Here is an 18,362-nt window from a genome sequence, read left to right on the forward strand (position 1 = left end):
AGGTTTCTGAAATAGATAACCCTTTTACAGGTATGTCTTGTTCTGACAGAACTGTAAATCTTATCTTCCCTCCAGCCATCATTTACAACACATCTGGACAGCCTGTGTGAGTGTGAACAAGCACGCAGGCTAGAGCATGATGTCCTCCATGTGCCCACATGGTTGGCAAGAGAAAATGGTGTCTTAAGGAGCTGTGGATCCTCTGCAGCCTTGCTATAAATGCAGGGATAAAGCAGAATGCCTGCCACCAGCCACAGGTCCTGGTGTAGCCAGGGATGGGTACCTGGGAAGGCCACAGTTCTACAGGCACGGCTGGAGTCATGCCTTGCCTTGCAGGGATGTAACCCTGAGGAATGTTCTTCCTTCGCTTGCTCTACCAGCCTGATGCCTGCTTCTGGAAATCAGGCTGCTTCTGAATGGCTTGGATGTGAGCAGAGCGCAGGCAGAGATCTCTACTTGAAAATAGCATAAAACTAAGGGTGCTGAGAGTTTTACAGCTTCCTCCAGAATCTGGTGAGCTTGGGCCTGTTCAGAGCACTGTAAAAAGGCAGTGCCAAAAAGGGAATTAGAAACACGTGCATTCCTCTGTTTCACCAGCTTATTGTGTGCAATCTCCTCCAAAGTATCCATGGTATGGAAGCTAGAGAAGTGTTAATACGTTCAAATGTTACTAAGAAGAGCTATTCCTTCTCCCTTCCCATCACTTGACTCTCAGGCAGAGAAAGTCAGCAACGGCCTTCCAGATGTCATCCTTTGGTTGTCCTGCCTTGCAACTGGCAGCCCCGTGTCCATCCTACTGACGTAGGCAGCTACCAGAGGCTTCCAGATGAGGCACAGTTATATACAGATACGGACTGGAAAAGATACATTCATGGTGCTCACCAAAACGAAAATAAAAGAGAGGCCGGTTTCCTGCAGTGCTGGCTGCTCTCTCTCTAGCGGCCGCTTCCCGGATGTCACAGACACCAATGTTGGCAGTGCGGAGCATTCTTCTGGCAGCTCCTTCACTGTGTTGCAGTCTACACCGAACCGCGGCAGCTCCATTCGCTGCTGTAACAAGTTGAAAAAAACTAATTAATTCACGTTTAGTTTTTTTACATTTGTTACAGCAACGAGTGGAGCTGCTGCCCCCATGCAGAAGAGCACACACGCACACGCACGCACAGACACCACAGGACACCCACGGAGCCAACGCGGGTCGATGTTCCACTCTGCCAACATGGGCGCTAGGAGCGTTAGCAAAGGTGCAGCGGGAGGACTGCGTGTCCCAGCAGAGGGGAAATGCCTTTGGATTTCCTTTAGCGTGTTGAATGCAGTCACAGAATGCAAATTCCTACCCTTTCCCAATGCCTCCCATCCCAGCAGAAGTCATGTCCGTTTCCATACTGGATTAAAATATCTAAAACCTCCATTCCCTTATACCACCAAGATCCAAGTCCGTCACAGCTTATAAATCCTTGCATTCCCCATCAAAACAGCTTATGAATTTTTTTTTAAAAAAAGGCTAATTGGTCACGTATGTGACTGTTGAGATATTAACAGTGGCTTACAAAAGGCAGCATCTGGTTTGTCATCCTACTTCTTCTTGGAAAGGATTCATCTCCCCCTTCCTAGCGAGCAGGGATTTAAAGCCATTCAGATGAATAAGGTCTTAGAAGGATTATATCAAATCAAACCTTTTCAGGTTTTGTCCAAAAGGTAACACAACAAAACAAACAAAAAGTACAAAGACAGCAAAAGACCCAAGCACAAATAGTATCCATTTATGGAGGGAAATACTTTAATACAGCAGAAGTAGTGTCTTCCACTATAATAAAATAATCCATTTAGCCATCAGCTAAATGATTGACCTTAATATAGTTACAAGAAAACGGTGGACAATATTTCAGTAGTTTGCTTTTCTCGATCCCATTACCTTCACATACATATCTCACATTCCTTGTGAGGGATTTTCCAGCAACTGGATGAGCAGAAAATGTTCATTCCATTTTGTCCCATCCTTAAAATAGCTCAAAATCAGCTACATTCTCAATCATGACCTCTTCAAATTATTAAATGGACCTCACCACAGGACTGGCTTGCAGAGCTCCCTCTGCTTCTCCTTACACTGCAAAACTTCACTATCACAGTAAAGACCTTGAAAGGTAAATCTGTGAGGGTTCTCCATGTTCTCTCTTTCCTCATTACATGCATATAAACCCCCAGCAGTTTCAGCCATGGATATAGTTAGACCAGAGGACTGTGAGCTTTCTAGAGAAACAGCTCTGTTTGCTTGTGTGAAGAAAGGAGAGTAAGAACTAAAAAAATAAACAGATTCTGTTTCCAGCTTTGCTGCTGCTTTGAGGATTGCTGTGAGGCTCTCCATAACTCAGCAAATCTAAGCAAGTCTCATGAGAACCAGCTGTGAAGACTAATGTATGTCTGATAGTCGGGTTGGACCAATAAATACCCAGAAATTTAATATACTGCACCTCTGGTATTGTAGCTCTGTTGATTTGATTTGCTTCACTCTCTAATGGCTCCCAATGGTTTGGGAATGTCACAGACACCCTCAAACCAGGCTGTATCACTTCAGAAAACAGAGGTGTCTGTAACACTGATCTCTGATGTGGAGTTCCCACCAGTGGAGCAGACCAAGTGAAATCCAAAGGCACAAAATCAGCATTCTGCTATGGAGCTAGACAATAGATATACAAACCTGATGAGGAGAGAACAAGGCAGTGCCTTCACACATCAGCAGTTGAAATAAAATCCCATCAATTCCACTAAAAAGGAAGGATTTTGTAAAAGGAGAAACTAGTGCTGAGGCCTGCAACAAAACCAAGGCTCAGAGAACAGCCAAGCCTAAGAGGAGCCTCTGTAAGGTCAGTGAGACCAGGAATGCATGGGCACACTCCTCTGAGACCAAGACAGAAGAGAGGTCAATACCAATACCTACAGCTACACATTGAACTTTGTGATCCACTGCCTCACTAGAGTAAAACAACTCTGGAAAGTTCTTATACACATATATGAAATAAATTCAACTAAGCAAGACGTCATTAAATTTAGTTTGAAGGTACATTTACACCTTTTGGGTGAGTGCTTGCAGCCTATCCCTTAATACTACAACCAGGTGTGTGTAAAAGGTCAGCTGTCCCCATGTCCTAGGACAGACAAGCTGAATGCCAAGGATATAGATGGTCTCTCTAGTGTCTTCAAAAGTGAGACGTGGACAGGAGACCCAGAAATGGAGGAAGTTACAAAGATCCAAGGTTCTCTTCCACTCTTGCTACTTCTGTTCAGAAAACTTCACATGGCTGAGATGTTAATGAGTTAGGACATCACATTTGCCTTTGGATTCTTGCATTCCTTCCAACAAACAATGCCTCTCTAACAAGCCTAGGCTGATTTAATTTTCCAGACATGACTGCCAAACCCACACCAACGTATGTAAAAAATGTACACACACATCAAAGCAGACATATATATAAAAATACACACAAAATGGATGGAATAAGCTTATTCTGCATAACAATATCTCTGTTTCTGCCACATCTGTTTCTTCAGAGATGCAGATTTCTACAGTGGCAACTATCAGTACACTTGACATCTTCATATATCACAAGCACAGATACACATACCGGGAGGCTGTGGCAGGTAGGCCCCAATTAATTTTGATCTCTTCTTTTCATATCCCTTCTGTGTGATGTCACCTGCCAAGAAAAGAAAAGGATAATCAATAAGATGTGGATAAAGACAGTCTATAGCTTCTTAGAAGCAGCACCATCAGCTTAGCCACCACTGCACTGTTCATCTGTCCTGACAATTAGGATCAACAAATGAAAAGCACAGAATGATCATTCTACTCAGAAAAAACTCAATTAATGCCAGAGCCATTCTGGCAAGAAAATACCCAACCTTGACTTATTTCAGTACCAAAGTCCAGCAGCACAGAGTTTTAAAACCATTTTCATGTGCTGCACAAGAAGCTTTCAAAAGCTGCAATGACCTTCATTAGGTTAATAAACAATGGATTATATAGAATGCGTGGGCTTGTAGTGGCTGGCAAAACACATCCCTGATTAGCACTTTCTATCATTAATGGGACTTTTCTAATCGAGCATGTAAGGCACAAAAGACTTGAAACTGCTGCTATATCATTTCTGCAATGAAAATGTTTTAGCTAATTTCTGAGCAGTACTGAGGAACAAAACAAAAACAAAACAGAGCTACGACAGATCCACTAGAAAATAGCACCATAAAGAATCTTTGTCTGGATTTCCACTTAAGTATCAAAAAAATATTTGGAGGCAAATGTCTGTATTCCTTAAATTCAATTAAAGTGACACTTCACTGCGCCTCAAGCTTCCCCAGGTAAGCTATGTTTTTTTAAATATAAAGATTAAAAACCAGTTTTCTGTAAGTTTTCCAGCAAAAAAATGACTCATAATTAGCCATGTAGAACAAAACATATTCTTTTAGTCTTCTTACATTTCAGAAGTTTGGCACCAAAGCAGAGATACAGTCCTGACTCTGGAGCTAAATATCAATTTAATACATGCATACATGCTTGTGTTCAATATAAGCTACTCCAGAAACAAAAAATTCAAAGATTTTTAAAATAACACCATATTCCCTGCCCTTTCAATAGGCCTATCTGTTATTGTGAGAGTCATCATGCAACTAAAGCTCACTTGCAACACTGGACTTCTGTACTGGTAAAGGTTGAGGGCTTAGGAGGGTGAAAACCACAAAAAAGAAGAGGAGCTTTGTCTGTAGTGTCCAGCTGGACATGGCAACGTGAGCCTGTTTGTGCTGCTCCATCCCTGTCCTTACCTAAGGACACTGTTTGCCAAGGGAACAACACACTCATTCCAATCCCAGCTGCTCTGGCAAATGGGTGCTAAATTAGCACCAATGTCTGCTGGTCTGAAATCAATAACTACATAAAAACATCTTTAATTGCTACACCTTGCTGAAACACCTTTTCTTGGGAATGGTTCCAGTAAGCAATAAGGAGGCAAAATTCTCCAAATCTCTCTCTGACAGTGTCCTGAGCCAACCTCTCGCCCCTGCTTCAAAAACAGTCCTTAAAATGACACCTATAGACTCCACTACCATATCTCAAACTGCTCTACAAAAGAAGTCAGCTAAAATATCTGGGTTTTTAATGAGGAGAGCGAGACTGGAGCACTCCAAATGATAACATTCCCGTATTTATGCAGGGAAGAAGTGGCAGACTTGGCAAGAGGTCCTAAGCCTTTAAAGTTCAAACCCACTGACTTTTCAAGCACATTTCTTCCCATTTTGAACATTTCTGGCATGTGTTCAAGCTAGTGAGACAAGCTCCCTCTCCGTTGTAATCACCAGCTTCTCACAAACCAGACAGTAACAATAGATACCACTTCATTAAAATGCTTTAATGACAAATGTGTTTGCTTTTATGTGAAAATTATAAAATGTGAAGAATTTTTTCTTTCAAACTGTTGCTAAACAAATTACTATTGACTTCCTGTGCTCATCAACACCAAAGTCTCAACATTCCAGACACAGCCTGAGTAAAAATTTTACTTTTTTATTTTACTATTGCTCTTTTAGGAGAGCAGAGGTACCCTGTGGACAACCACAGCTCCTCTGTGGTATGTGCAAGCTGGAAATTACATTTTAGATCTGAAACTATTAACAACAGATGCTTGGCTATTGGTTACTCTGCCACTCAGATGGTAGTACATACACATGCCAATCAATACCTCAAGCTATACATTCCACACATGGCTCATACAACCTGCACCCATTCCTGCCCCTAAGTTTCTTCCACTTGTTTATAAATCTATATTGTCTTAATGGAATGAAATGACAGAAACCAGTCCTTTGACACCAAAGTGGGAAAGGTAAAAATCAAGTGTTATCTCTTGCCTGTAATAATCTTTTATTCAAACTGGTATCCAGACTCACTCTTTTGAAGTTCACCATTAAAGAACTACTCTGGGGAGAAACAATAGTAACTCCTTCCCCAGATCACTGACACCACCAAAAAAATCACCAATAAAATGAGGTTTTGAGACTATTTATTATGGAAATATTTCAGTTTCCAGGAGCAAATTTGGAATTATCACTAAATGTTCTATAATCAGGTCCATTATTTCCTAAGTCACCAGCTATAAAAACCATGCAAAACCAAAACAGAAAATCTCCACAATTTTCATTGTAGCATCACTTTCACCATTTTGAGGTGGAAGGAAGTCAAGTGTATCACACACTCTGGGGAAGTACTATGCTTTGTTTATCATGATTAATGCTATTCATATTCATTTGTGTTTTTTCAGGTAGACTGACTTTAGATTATAAACAATAGCTCATTAACCATTAAAATATTATGACATATGTAAATCTACTGCATTTCAAAGCTATGTTGAACTAACTGTGTAAGCTCTGAAGATATACTAAGCACAGCTTACCAAAGGTTAGGTGAGCTTAAACTCTGTTCTTATCATAAATCACCATTCACTCAGTTTTCTCAACACCATACTAAGACCTTTGGACTATGTCCTTCCTTTCTTTGCAAAGGAATGTGATAATTTTACATCATCTGAGGAGCAAACCCCTTTCCAGTTAGGTCCACCTAGCTCATGTTCTTCCACAGTGCAATGCTGCATTTAATATTGGCTTTTTGAGAGTATCAACAGGATAACTAGAACTCCACTTTCTTGGAAGAAAGGATTTATGGTCCCTTTCTCTTTTTAACTAACTCTTCTCTTGAAAGGCCAGCAGACTCAAGGAGGGGAAAAGGTCTCACCCACAATGTCCTTTGAGCAGACAGATTGTGTTGGGTTTTCCACCCACTCTCCAAAGCCTCTGCAAATTTAGATCTCCTTGCACAGGGAACAAGGAGTTTAAGAAAAAGGCCAGGCCATGGGTGACTGGATGATGACAAGATTCCAGCACTAAGGACATGAGGGAGCAGAAGGAGCACATGGCTGCAGGGTGCTCTGAGGATGGGGTCCCCAGGACAAGACACCATCACATAAAGCCACACAGCTGCAAGGTGGCATCTCCATTTAGCAGCTCCCTGCAGGCCTCTGCTCTGCCTGCCTGCCTTCTGCTGTGGCTCTCACTCCATCCCCTGGCCTTGGCTCTGCTCCCAACTCTCTGTCCAGCTCTGCTACTTCTCAGCTTCATCCCACAGCTGGTCCCCAGCCCCTGCCCTCCTTCTCACTCCCTTCCTCCCAGGCTGCACTCACTTCACTGCACCCAAGGATCTCAGCCTCCTGTTTGCATCAGCACTCTCCAGGATTTTTTCCCCTGGACACGTTGCTCTTTTCTTCCTCACCTCCACTGGTGATCTGACAGGATTCCACCGTGGGAGGCCACAGGTGTATTCCCTGGGTGGTCCTGTGCCCGAGGGCCAGCAGGGGAGAGCACAAAGTCCAAGCCTGAGAGACCCGAACGCACCAAGAGTGAGCAAATGTCACCCTGCTTTTTTTCATGTTTAAAATTGGCCGTCCAAGGGCTGCTGAACAACAGGCATGCAGTACACTGACCCTCTTTCACCAAAACAAGTTCATTTCTATGGAAATAAGTCTTAGAGAGTCTCTCCAGGCACAAGAGGTAAAATGCCACGTTTGCAATGAAAAGGACAGCATGAACTAAAGACCATCCACCCCTCCAAGGAGCAAGGTAGCCCAGCTGAGCCGAGTACAGGACCAGGGCTCTGGCAGTCTGTAATCCCACTGCCATCTCTCTTATTTGTGATTTGTGCCCCTGTTTCTGCTGCTTCCCCAGCTGCAGATGGCAATGCTCTCCGACACCAGCGCCCGCAGACAGCAAGTCCTCTGTAGCTATATTTAGCAAAGCCGCAAAGCCAGAGTGTAAGTTCACTCGACTATGCTCATCACAACTGTTACTGTTTGCATTACACACTGTGTCTTCTTTGAAAATTTACTGGGTTTTCCTCCTTCCTTCCAAAGTGCTGGATTTCTGCCCCATTACAGAGACAATGGTCTAAAGCTGGGACAGGCAGGTCAGAGCAATTTAACTACAGCACAAACCCGTCACGAGCGAGAAAGGAACACCGGGTAATAGAGAGCCCCTGGGGATACTCCACACTGGGCAAGACACTTTGAGAAGCAAGAAATGCCTGTAAATGTTGAAGTCATTCTCATTACCCTATGTTCTTTCTGGGCCTCCCCATGAGTCAACTCCATCCATTTGTATGTCATGTCCTACACTGAATCACACCTTAAACCAAAAATGAAAAGGCACATTTTGTAACCAGCAAATTATTGACTTCTTAGTGTTTTGTTGAAGGGAAGGTTATTAAATGTGAAAATATGAAGGTTATTAAACATGAAAATATCTGTGCATTTCCAACCTTCTTTAAATCATTTGCACTTTCAAAGCTGAGAATGGTTAGAAAGAGCAGTGCCACAGAAAAAAAAGGTGCTACGCTGCTTTCATGAAAGTAAAAGTCTTGGAGTTGATATAGTACAAAAGTTTCATTTTCCACTGAAATACCTATTAGCTGATCTATTATCACTTCTGAAAACAAACACGTGCAGTCCTGAAGAACTGCTGCCATGATACATGAAGTAAATTTATTCAAAATTACTGCATTATACAGGGGGGGAAAAAGAAATAACAAAACCCAATACAAGCTAAATTTCACATCTTTTTTTTCTAGAAGATGCAAAAAATTCTTACTGATCTCAGCCTTTCACAACACAGCATAGGTTAAAAGCTCATGACAAAACCAGGGACCAAAATCACCTGATTTAGTGCAGTGGAAACACAATTTTATACTCCATGATCTCCAAGTCTGACTGATGCTGCTGTTCTCACTACACATACATGTTTTCAAAATGAAATTTCAGGCTAGGACTTTGAATTAGTTTAAGGCACTTATGGAAAAATCCACCACGGCAAATAATGCAATCAATAACTCCTCTCAAGCACACACTAACACAGAGCTCACTGGTGAGTGTCTTTCCTTTGCCCATGATTTTCTGCCCTCTAAAGATTCAATTTTCTGTACGACTTGTTTATTGCTGATGACTCAAATTCAGTGTCAGCATCTTGGCAAGAGGGATTTGAATGAAACAAAGCTCCTCATAAAGAGAACTGTGAGTCATTTACTTCTCCCACTCATGATGCAGACAGTCTCTCTGTCTGGTCTCCCAAAAATATGCCAAGAGACAAAAGATTTCATTTTGGAGGGTGCAAGTACAGAGATACCACAGCTCCACAAATATATCACGTAACACATACAAGAACACAAAAATATATATCAGGAGTAATTTTCTTTTCCAATGTCTTTTAAAAATAATGTTCAACTACAGCAACATCTTAGAAAACTGCTCAGAACTAGGATGGCCAACTATGGCAGTGGGCAGAACAATTAATGGGATCCCACACTTTCACTGCAACCAGTGCCATAATTACAGAACTGCTCAAGTGCCTTTAAGGAGATTATGCTGTAGCTTAAAACTTTCAATATTTTTTTAAAGGTGACAATTTTACCCACCTATATCTGAATTCCCCTCTTTCCCCAAGGGTACATTTTGTTCCTGTTTGTTGCAAGCAAAGCAGAAAATGGCTAAATTTCAGTGAAAGATAAGGCAGAGTGTTCCATGTGTACTTACAATGTGAAGCTTATAATGTTTTCTAAAGAGGGCTCTAATTCAGGGGAAAATATTTAAACAGATTATGTTATTAACAGAGAAGGTAAACTATTTTAACAGGGCTTAAATAAGAGATTCAAGGTCTTCTGAATTGGGAAAGTACTCCTATTCAAAATAAATACTTTCTTCTCATTCTTTTGATAGAGAAATTAAGTATCTGCTGCATAACCTGCCAAGTGCTTAGTTTTAATTCCAATTCTACTGTTTTAAAGAATTATGTGAGCAGCAAATAAATTTGTGTGGAAGCCATTTTTTAGTATCTCCACCTTGAATCCCAGAAGACCCTTAATGATTTCCCCACTTACTTTCTGATCCCAAAGTCTTCAGCACATTTTTCCAACACCCAAAATACTCCTGGGCTTCAAAAGAAAGGGAAAAAACCTCTGGGGGCGAGGGGGAAATCCCCCAGAAGGAACCCTGAAACACCTAATTTAAGCCAATTAAAACAATCCCAGGGATTTTGTGACTCAGACTTTCTCTGGGCTGGCTGGGCTGGGGAGCAGCAGAGTCTGCCAGCTGGGTGGCACAGGGCCAGGAGCTGGGCAAGCTGCTGAGACCCCTTGGAAGCCAGGGAGCTGTGTGGTCCTCGGGCATCCCGGAGCTCCCCCGGAACGGGGAATTTGCGCCGCACTACTTTTATGGCCTGGATTATTGTAAAGTAAACAGAGGCTGGAGGAACAGTGAAGGTTTCCATTCTCAGTGTCAAGGGTTTATTTCATTATTTAAAGCTTTAACGAACACTTTATATAATGAAAGCAATCCTTGCCATTTTTGGAACTTTATGACTGTTAGGACCCTTCATAATGTTGTTTTCCTTCCTTTATTGCTTTATAAGGCTTATAGGGCACCCTTGAAGTGTATATCCTTTCTGCAGCTGCTGGAAGCTCATCTTTCATCTCTCCACTGGCTTTCCTGTTGCCTATGAGGCATTTGCCTGTTCTAGTTATTCTCCCTGTCTCTAACAAACGGTGCAGAGTCAGATCTTGCTCAAGATAAAAATAAAATACAATTCTGAAATCTATGCCTAAGGAAACATTCCTGATAAATGTTATTTAATAGGCAGGCTTTATATTTCAAGTTAGAAATGTTCCCTACAGAAAGATAATTACAGCAGTAATTCCACTTATCATTATTTAGAATTTACAGTTCAGAGCAAATCAGACATTTCCATAAACGCCGCGCTGTGCACTGCAAATTTGTGTCCTGATTTTTTCCCAGCCCTGAAAATGCCTTGGAAAAAAATATACAGCAGGAGAAGGAGGAGGGGGAATCCTAAAGGAGGAACATATAATAGATGTATGAAACAAAATTGAGAATAAATATCCAAACAAGTCTGAGTGCATATTTGCTCCTCTGGGTAGAAAAATGTGTTCAAGGCTTTTCACAAGGAAAAACCTGCAATATCTAAGTAGAATGGTAAAATTCATTAACAGCAAAATTTCTTATTTTTGTTACTTCTCCAGGAAGTAGCCTACAAAAATAATTCTCCTGTTTCAACCTTGTGCTTTTAACCATCTTTTTACTACTCTTGGCATTACTAAGATGAACAAAAAAAGTGCAAATTGGTTAATCTTCTTGGAAGGGAACATAAATCTTCCAAAAATCAACAGATTTCTAAATCCTTCATCCATAATTTTGCTCCCAGTATATTGATACATCATAGTATGACTCCAGATCTCATCCCAAATTGCAATTCAGAACAGAAATCTGGAACTCCTGTTTTCATATGCTGGGAAAAAAAAAAAAAAAAACTGCTTTTACCTGATGTATTGCAGCATTCTCTCTATTGACTTGGGATCTCCATAGAGCTTTTGTATTTGGTATTAGTTATGGTAGTCAATAATAGAAGTGATTCTATCTATAGGATCTAAAGTAATGTTATTTTATCCTAATGTGGGTTAAAGACATTATGTTGATTTTAAAAATAGGTATTTAGAGCAGTTGTACTGTAGTATTAGAATGCCAAAACGTCTAAATCTCTTCCCACAGTTTTTGTAAAAATAGAACCTCTTCTGGGGAAAGAAAACTAAAAAACCTCTTCATGCAAATGCAAACTTCCACATACTTTGACAGCTGGATGCAAAGAGAGAAAAGCACAGCTATCTTACCTACCATGGGAAAGCTGAAGTAGGAATACTCATTTTTTAAACAATTTGAAGACCATGAATGGTTGTGGAAGAACATTGAGGAGTTTTAAATAGTTGTGAACAGGGACTGGAATTACCATGACAACTATGCTGAGTGACCAAATTGTTTTTAAAAATGTATCACTTGGGAGATCATTAAGCTCAATAACCTGGTCTGCAATTTCAGTGCACCACGTTTTACTACATGACACACACAACTTTGAAGAATTTTTTTTTTAATTATGAAGAGAACATAAACATCTTCCATGGCAATATTCACATTCCTATTCCTGAACTGATGGTGTTTAGTTTACTAAATTCAGTAAATAAGTTATTTCCTGTACTATCACAAACTTTGTTGCAAGCAGTCAAGGATCATAAATGCCTTTTGTTCATAAAAGCCTGGTAATGGATCCATCATCTGCTTTTCTACTCCCAACAGCTGAGAACCAACCCTCTCCTAAGCTCAAAGCGACCAAGGGTAATTAATGTGAACAAAGCAATGCTCAAGGAAGCCTCCAAACATCTCCGACCTCTGATAAGCAATTATCTCAACAACCTAACCCACACCCCTACTGCCTTTCTAGTCCCCAGTAACTCCAGTTCTTTTTTCAAGCTTTTCAGCAAGAGTAAAATAATGTTTCCTTCCCAAAAAGCCCCCAAAAGTACAGAAACACATTCATTTCAAAAGCATCCAAAAGGAACAACCTCCTGGAATGCACAATCCAGCATCCTGCCAGGCAAGAACAGCAGACCAGAGTGAACACCCTTGCTCTGAGTGATGGGAATTCTAGCAAAAACATTGAATAGTTCCTCACATCCTCTCTGTCTCAGCAGGTTTTTAACTGTTCTGTGCAAAAAAAAACTACCTCATTTAGAGTTCCCTTCTTAGAACTGAAAGATGGCCCTTGATGGACTTACCTAAGAGGCAAGATGTTGTTTGAGATCTGGAGGAGAAAGGAAGTTTAGTTGTATGTGCTTTTACACGTACCCTTATATATGAAGGCATCTTCTCCAGTTTTATTTTTGTGAGACAGGCTGGGCATGGTCCAAAGCATAGAGTAAGTCACATAAATTTAGAAATGCCCACACCTCCTTCTACAGTATTTCCTCTTGGTTTTCAATTAGGTTCTTGCTATGTGGCTGCAATGGACCCTTGTGTTATTTCACCTGGGAACACGGTTTCACTAAGCAGAAGAGCATTTACAACCTAGACACAGCAGGAGGTTGCATTCAGATACATTTTATGAATCTAATTAATCAACATCCTTTGACACACATTCCACAGTCCAAATAATCCTAAGCAGGTACAAAATTGTGTTGCTCTTATTCTACTCCTCACACAGTTGAAAAGTAACTCTGCTATCACTGCTTGACAGAGAAAACCCCACAACCAGGAATTTCTGAACTCTAATACCATAGTACATAAATACTGGTGCCATCTTTCCAAGGAAATTTGTTCATAATTTTGTGCCTCAGTACTTCACTTTAGCACATGAGGCACCAGCCCCAAAGCAGACCATCTGCATTCTGGTTCTGTCCCACTGAAGGCCAGAGGTGAACTGCTGACTGGTGAGACAGACCACAGAGGCTGCCTGGGGAGTGATCAGAGCAACCTGCAAGTGATGCCTTCAGAAGAAGCACTGTGGAGGGCAGGACTGTGGTTTTGTTCACAAACCTCACTGCTCACTTTCACTTGAGGAAAACGTGACATCCTGTTTTACCAACCTTATCCTTCAAGAGGTCTTAAAAAGTGTCAAACAAGTACACGGCAACGTCTGGGTCACTGAGCGTCACATCCTGCAGAAGAGCTTGTCAAACACTCTCAGAAAGAACTGAGTCTCATCTGGAACTAAATTCAGCTGTACTCATACTTTTTTTTATTCCAAGCTGCTATAGCATGCTCTTTACTATTCTGGGGGAATTTTTTCACTGATCTTGATCTTTTCAACTTGAAATAATTATTTTCCATTTAATCCTATACCACTGGTTTTCCTGGTTCATTGTTAGACAAACTTCATTTGTCTAAAAAAAGTGAACTACCTCAAAAAAACAAGAGATCAGCCAGTTTTGTAAAACCTACCTTATCAAAGATAATGCAGGTTGTGTTTTATCAAGTTTAAATTTACCTCCCTGTCTTTAAGTTTTGCTTTTAGCATTCCAGTGCTGATATTATCTAGTTGCCTATTTCAGCAAATTTTTCTTCCGCTGTTATTAATATATAATAACTACTACACAAACTGTTTCTAAGAAGACAAAGGCTTCCCAAACTGCACAGTTCCTGGAAGTATTTATTTTCCTGCTAACATGAAAAAAACTAAACACTCATTTCTATTAATATGCAGTTCAAAGAAAACCCAGCTCAGATTTTTAAACAAATTTGGGCCTGAAAACTAAGGAAAATGTATGCAGAGCAAAATGATCTACCTATCCTGCTGATGCAGAGTAAATGAAATCTGTCTCTGGGCTCAAGAAATCAGAAAAATTAATCCTTATTTTATAGCCAGCAAATGCAATTTAGGCTGATATGTTAAAATACATTTTGTTGACAGTCTATTTGATCCAACAGCCAGATATGACAAAACAAGCAGCTATTTAAAGGCCTTTGCAACACATGAACAGCAATTCCTGTTATTAAGACACCCAGATCACTTCTTTTCTATGCACTTCTTTTCTATGCAAAAAACTACATTTGAAAATTGTCATTAGGGCACTTCTGCATGAACCAGAGTACTGAAATTCCACTTCTAAAAGAAATAACCTAAAATGCATTCATCTCATTTTCCCACTCCGTTCCGCAAGGACCTCCAACAGCAAGATGAATTAACATCATTTGATTGCTCAACTCAATTCCTAGCATGTTACTAAAGGAACAGAAAAGCCCAAAAGCACCTCGCTGTTCTCCTGTTATGTGGGCAAAGCGTTTATGAAGCACTGGAAATATGCATCCTTTGACTCAAGGACTCCTATTTCCCAAAGGCTGACTCAGATCCTACTCTCTTAAGCCTGCAAAACAACTTGAAAGGAAAAATTGTTGCATACCTTCAATTACCTCAAGACACGATCGATGTCCCTGTTCTCCACCGGTTTCACAGTATTTGACAATTCCATTTTTTCCCCTGCTGTTGTTCACCTCTGAAGGCTCCTAAAGGTCTGTAACATTATTACAGACCTAATCTGACAGCTCATACTGATGTTGGCACAAAGCAGCTGTTCTCATAGGAATTATGACCCTCCAGAGCCTGGGAAATACTTGGAAATCTGCAAACCTCCCCTAGGTCCAGGACCCACACTTGCACGCAGCTGGAATCTTCATACTCTCATCCTTCTTTTTCTCCATTCCCAGCTTACAACTTCTCCTGATCAAGATATGGAAATTTGTTGTGGTATGCCAGATGTGCAAACACTTTCTTTTGCTCCTCAGTTCTGAGTTCATGATTTATTTCATACGTTAATGAGGTTATTCTATGATTTCTGTAGCCTTTTCCCTCAGATTTCAAAAAATAATAAAGTACTTCAACCCAAAAGAAGCCACTAATTTCCCATCCTTGTTACATTCTTTCATGCAATATAGAGTTCCTTTCAGAAAGAAGCTGGAATTAAATCATAGCTATACTTACTAAAATAAAAGCAAGCAAAATTTTACTGAGGAGTGTTTATTTTCACCTGTGCTAGAAGCCAAAACCAGCAGTGCTTTTCTAACAGGCAAAGGCCATTTCCCACGATGACAAGTTTCAGCACTCGAGTTTGGCTTTCACAGACAGGGCTGGTGGCTTAGAAGTTTTTGAGAAAGCCCATGAATGCTTGTTTGTATCAATAGGTCAAAATATACTCTGCTGCTCTTGTTCTCCAATTGTCACACAGTGAAGAGTAGCTAATTATTATTGCAAATGTTTGTTAATTTGCTGGTTTGCAGGAATTCCCCTTGTGGCTTATTTATTGTGTGGATCCATAGGTAAACTGGCAAACATGCCAGCCTGAGGAGCAAAGGAACACCAATAACACACCTTACAAAACCCAGCACTCCATTTGCTTTCACATTTATAATACAGCTGTACTTTAGAAGTACCAATAAAGATTACTTAACATGCAGAAAGCCAACAAGAGACTTGATTTAATAATCTGTTATTAAGCCCTAGCAGGGAAATAGGACTAGCAGAGCCTGGGAAGATAGCCATCTTTTAAGAAACTAAGAAATCAAGAATTAAGGTCGGATTTAGACAAATATACACAAACCACCAAATTTTCAGCATAATTGAGATAGCACATCCACCTAGATTGCTTTGGACAGAAATTCAGGTGATCAGCCTCACACACCAGCTATCAGCCTTTGGCCTTGTACTGCCATCCAAGATCCTCAGTCCTGCAGTTGTGTCCTTGGACACCTGTTTGGCCCACAAATGCTGCTGACCTGAGTGGCCCATGTGGGGGGACAACTGTCCACTTAAACCTGACAAAAGCACAGATGAAGTATCTGCTGAAGGCCACCACTGCTGGCTGTCCTACACAAGCAGACCCACACATCCAAACAGAGCTCTGGCTGTAAATCCACATGGGCAGAGCAATGCATCATTCAGAGCAGCTGCTGGACCAGGTAATGCTCAAGAAGTAACTTGATAAACCTGAAACACCAGGCACAAACCATGCCTCAGTTTTCTTCTGCTTGTTTTTTACCCAGACTTGATATTTTCCTCATTCCGCTCTTCTTTCCAATGGACACTGATGCTGCAAGGCAGTGCCACAGTCCCATTTTCAGAGATCTTCATTCTTACCTACATTCTTTTCTGCCTTGTAAATAATCAGCTGCTCAGCTCTGCCTCACAGGTGTCCACATCTTGGTGTCCACCACTACCTGAGCACTGGCCAGCCTCACTCAGACTCGCAGACCCTGAAGCTGCATTGCAAAGGTCTTCAATCACCCCCTTGCTGTTTAATGTCCACAAGGTTTACAAGCTTTTTATAATTTATATTTATTAATTATCTGCAATCTCATGTACTGCTCATCCTAACATCCTCCTGGATCAGCTGAGTCCAGCCAAGGCTTTCCATGGCCAAGGTTGACACCAGACCTTGCAAGTGCTCCCCTCTGCACACAGTTTGGAAGTTTCACTGTCTGGCCCACAGGAATTCCTCACCATTTCCATTTGGTGTAATCACTCCTGTATGACTTCCTACCATGGTAGCACTGGAAAGCCAACATCCCCATCTGAACAGCTCAGTTTTCACTGCAATCTTTGTTTTCATAATTCAAACAAGGACAGCATAATCAGAAGCTTTCTTTAACTAAAAGGTGGTCCCCACCATAGATATATAATTAAAATAGTGGGTGGTATCTGAAAACCTCCACATTTAAGATGGAAAGATCCATCATCTTTGTTTCTTGCTGAAGGCAACTAAGGCTTCTGCCACTTCTCTAATAATGTCATGCTTTGCATGTCTGAAGACATTAATGATCATGGATGGAAAAGTGTAAGAAACACAGGAATGACCACACTGGATCCTATCCAGTCTCAAAGACAGAGGAATGGTCACACTGGATCCCTTCCAATGCTCTTTCCTGGCTCTCAGCCCATACAGTTACTTAGAGGACATAGTAAGGCAAAAAGTTGCAAAGACAAAATGTCAATAATCTACTCTTTCTCCTCACAGTGTCATTATATCAAAAGCTATTAGAGATTTACCTAAACCTCAGAGCACGACATTGCAAAAACCACTGCCACAGCTCAGAGGACCTTCTGCCTCCCTAGGAAAACTGGATCCCTGTTTTGAATCTTGCTGAAGTCTTGGCACCAGTGAGTTTCAATGAAGAATTAATTCCACAATGTAATTACACTCAGTGTAAATTTGCCAAGTTTTAAGTTATTTAAATATCCCCCTACCCTCTGCCATGAAAAGTTCATGACATGACTTCTCTGCTGCATTCATTATTTGCCACACTTTTATCAGTTCCTCCTTGCAAGATAATTGATTCCACATTTTCAAGAATTTTCAAATGCAGTTTTTTTCCATGCTGTTCATCATTCTCACCCCACTGTACCACAGCCACAGGCCAGTTCTCCTGTGGGTAAGATAGGGGAAGGTAGTGAAGGGAGAACACTTGGACCATGCCCCAGCCTGGGGTTTCCCAGTGCTCCCAGTCCACAGCTCCCAGCTGCCAGTCCTGTGCAGAGCTGCCCAACTACTGACACCCATGTTCACATCTCTCTTCTTACCCAACTCTTTCCATCTTGAAACCTCTGAATACACACCTTTATCCCAGAGCCAGTTTTACAACCTCTTATCAGCTCCCAAACATAGAGACTAGGTTAAACTGAGGGAACTCAACAGATCTGATTTTATAGTAAGGCAGTCCAAGGTCAGAGGTTTAAAAGGCAAATAAAAATCCATATATTGCACACTGAACATGTTTGGAGTACTTCATACATCCAAACAAAAAAAATATTATATGCATAATTTATTTCTATATTGGTAAAAGCTTTCCTTACAATGCTTGCAATTTCAGTGCCATCAATCATTGTGTCATCACTAGGACTGAGTTTTTCTGCTGAATTTTTTTCTACTTTGTATTTCCCCTCTT

The 18,362-nt window shown here is 40.9% G+C and overlaps 1 protein-coding gene across 5 annotated transcripts in view; it reads right to left on the reverse strand.

Annotated features, from left to right (window-relative positions):
* Window positions 1-18,362, reverse strand: part of DIP2C (disco interacting protein 2 homolog C) — a 308,808-nt gene that overhangs the window by 139,141 nt on the left and 151,305 nt on the right. For 3 of the 5 annotated variants that reach the window (XM_059839896.1, XM_059839887.1, XM_059839905.1), the window contains exons 2-3: window positions 3,624-3,695; window positions 883-1,050 (exon numbers count right to left, since the gene is read on the reverse strand). In XM_059839896.1, coding sequence (XP_059695879.1) covers window positions 883-1,050; window positions 3,624-3,695 — 240 coding nt within the window. The remainder of the gene's footprint in view (window positions 1-882; window positions 1,051-3,623; window positions 3,696-18,362) is intronic. The other 2 variants (XM_059839915.1, XM_059839922.1) reach the window with 1 other exon arrangement.

This window comes from Haemorhous mexicanus, chromosome 1 (assembly GCF_027477595.1).
Source record: "Haemorhous mexicanus isolate bHaeMex1 chromosome 1, bHaeMex1.pri, whole genome shotgun sequence".
Classification (NCBI taxonomy): domain Eukaryota; kingdom Metazoa; phylum Chordata; class Aves; order Passeriformes; family Fringillidae; genus Haemorhous; species Haemorhous mexicanus.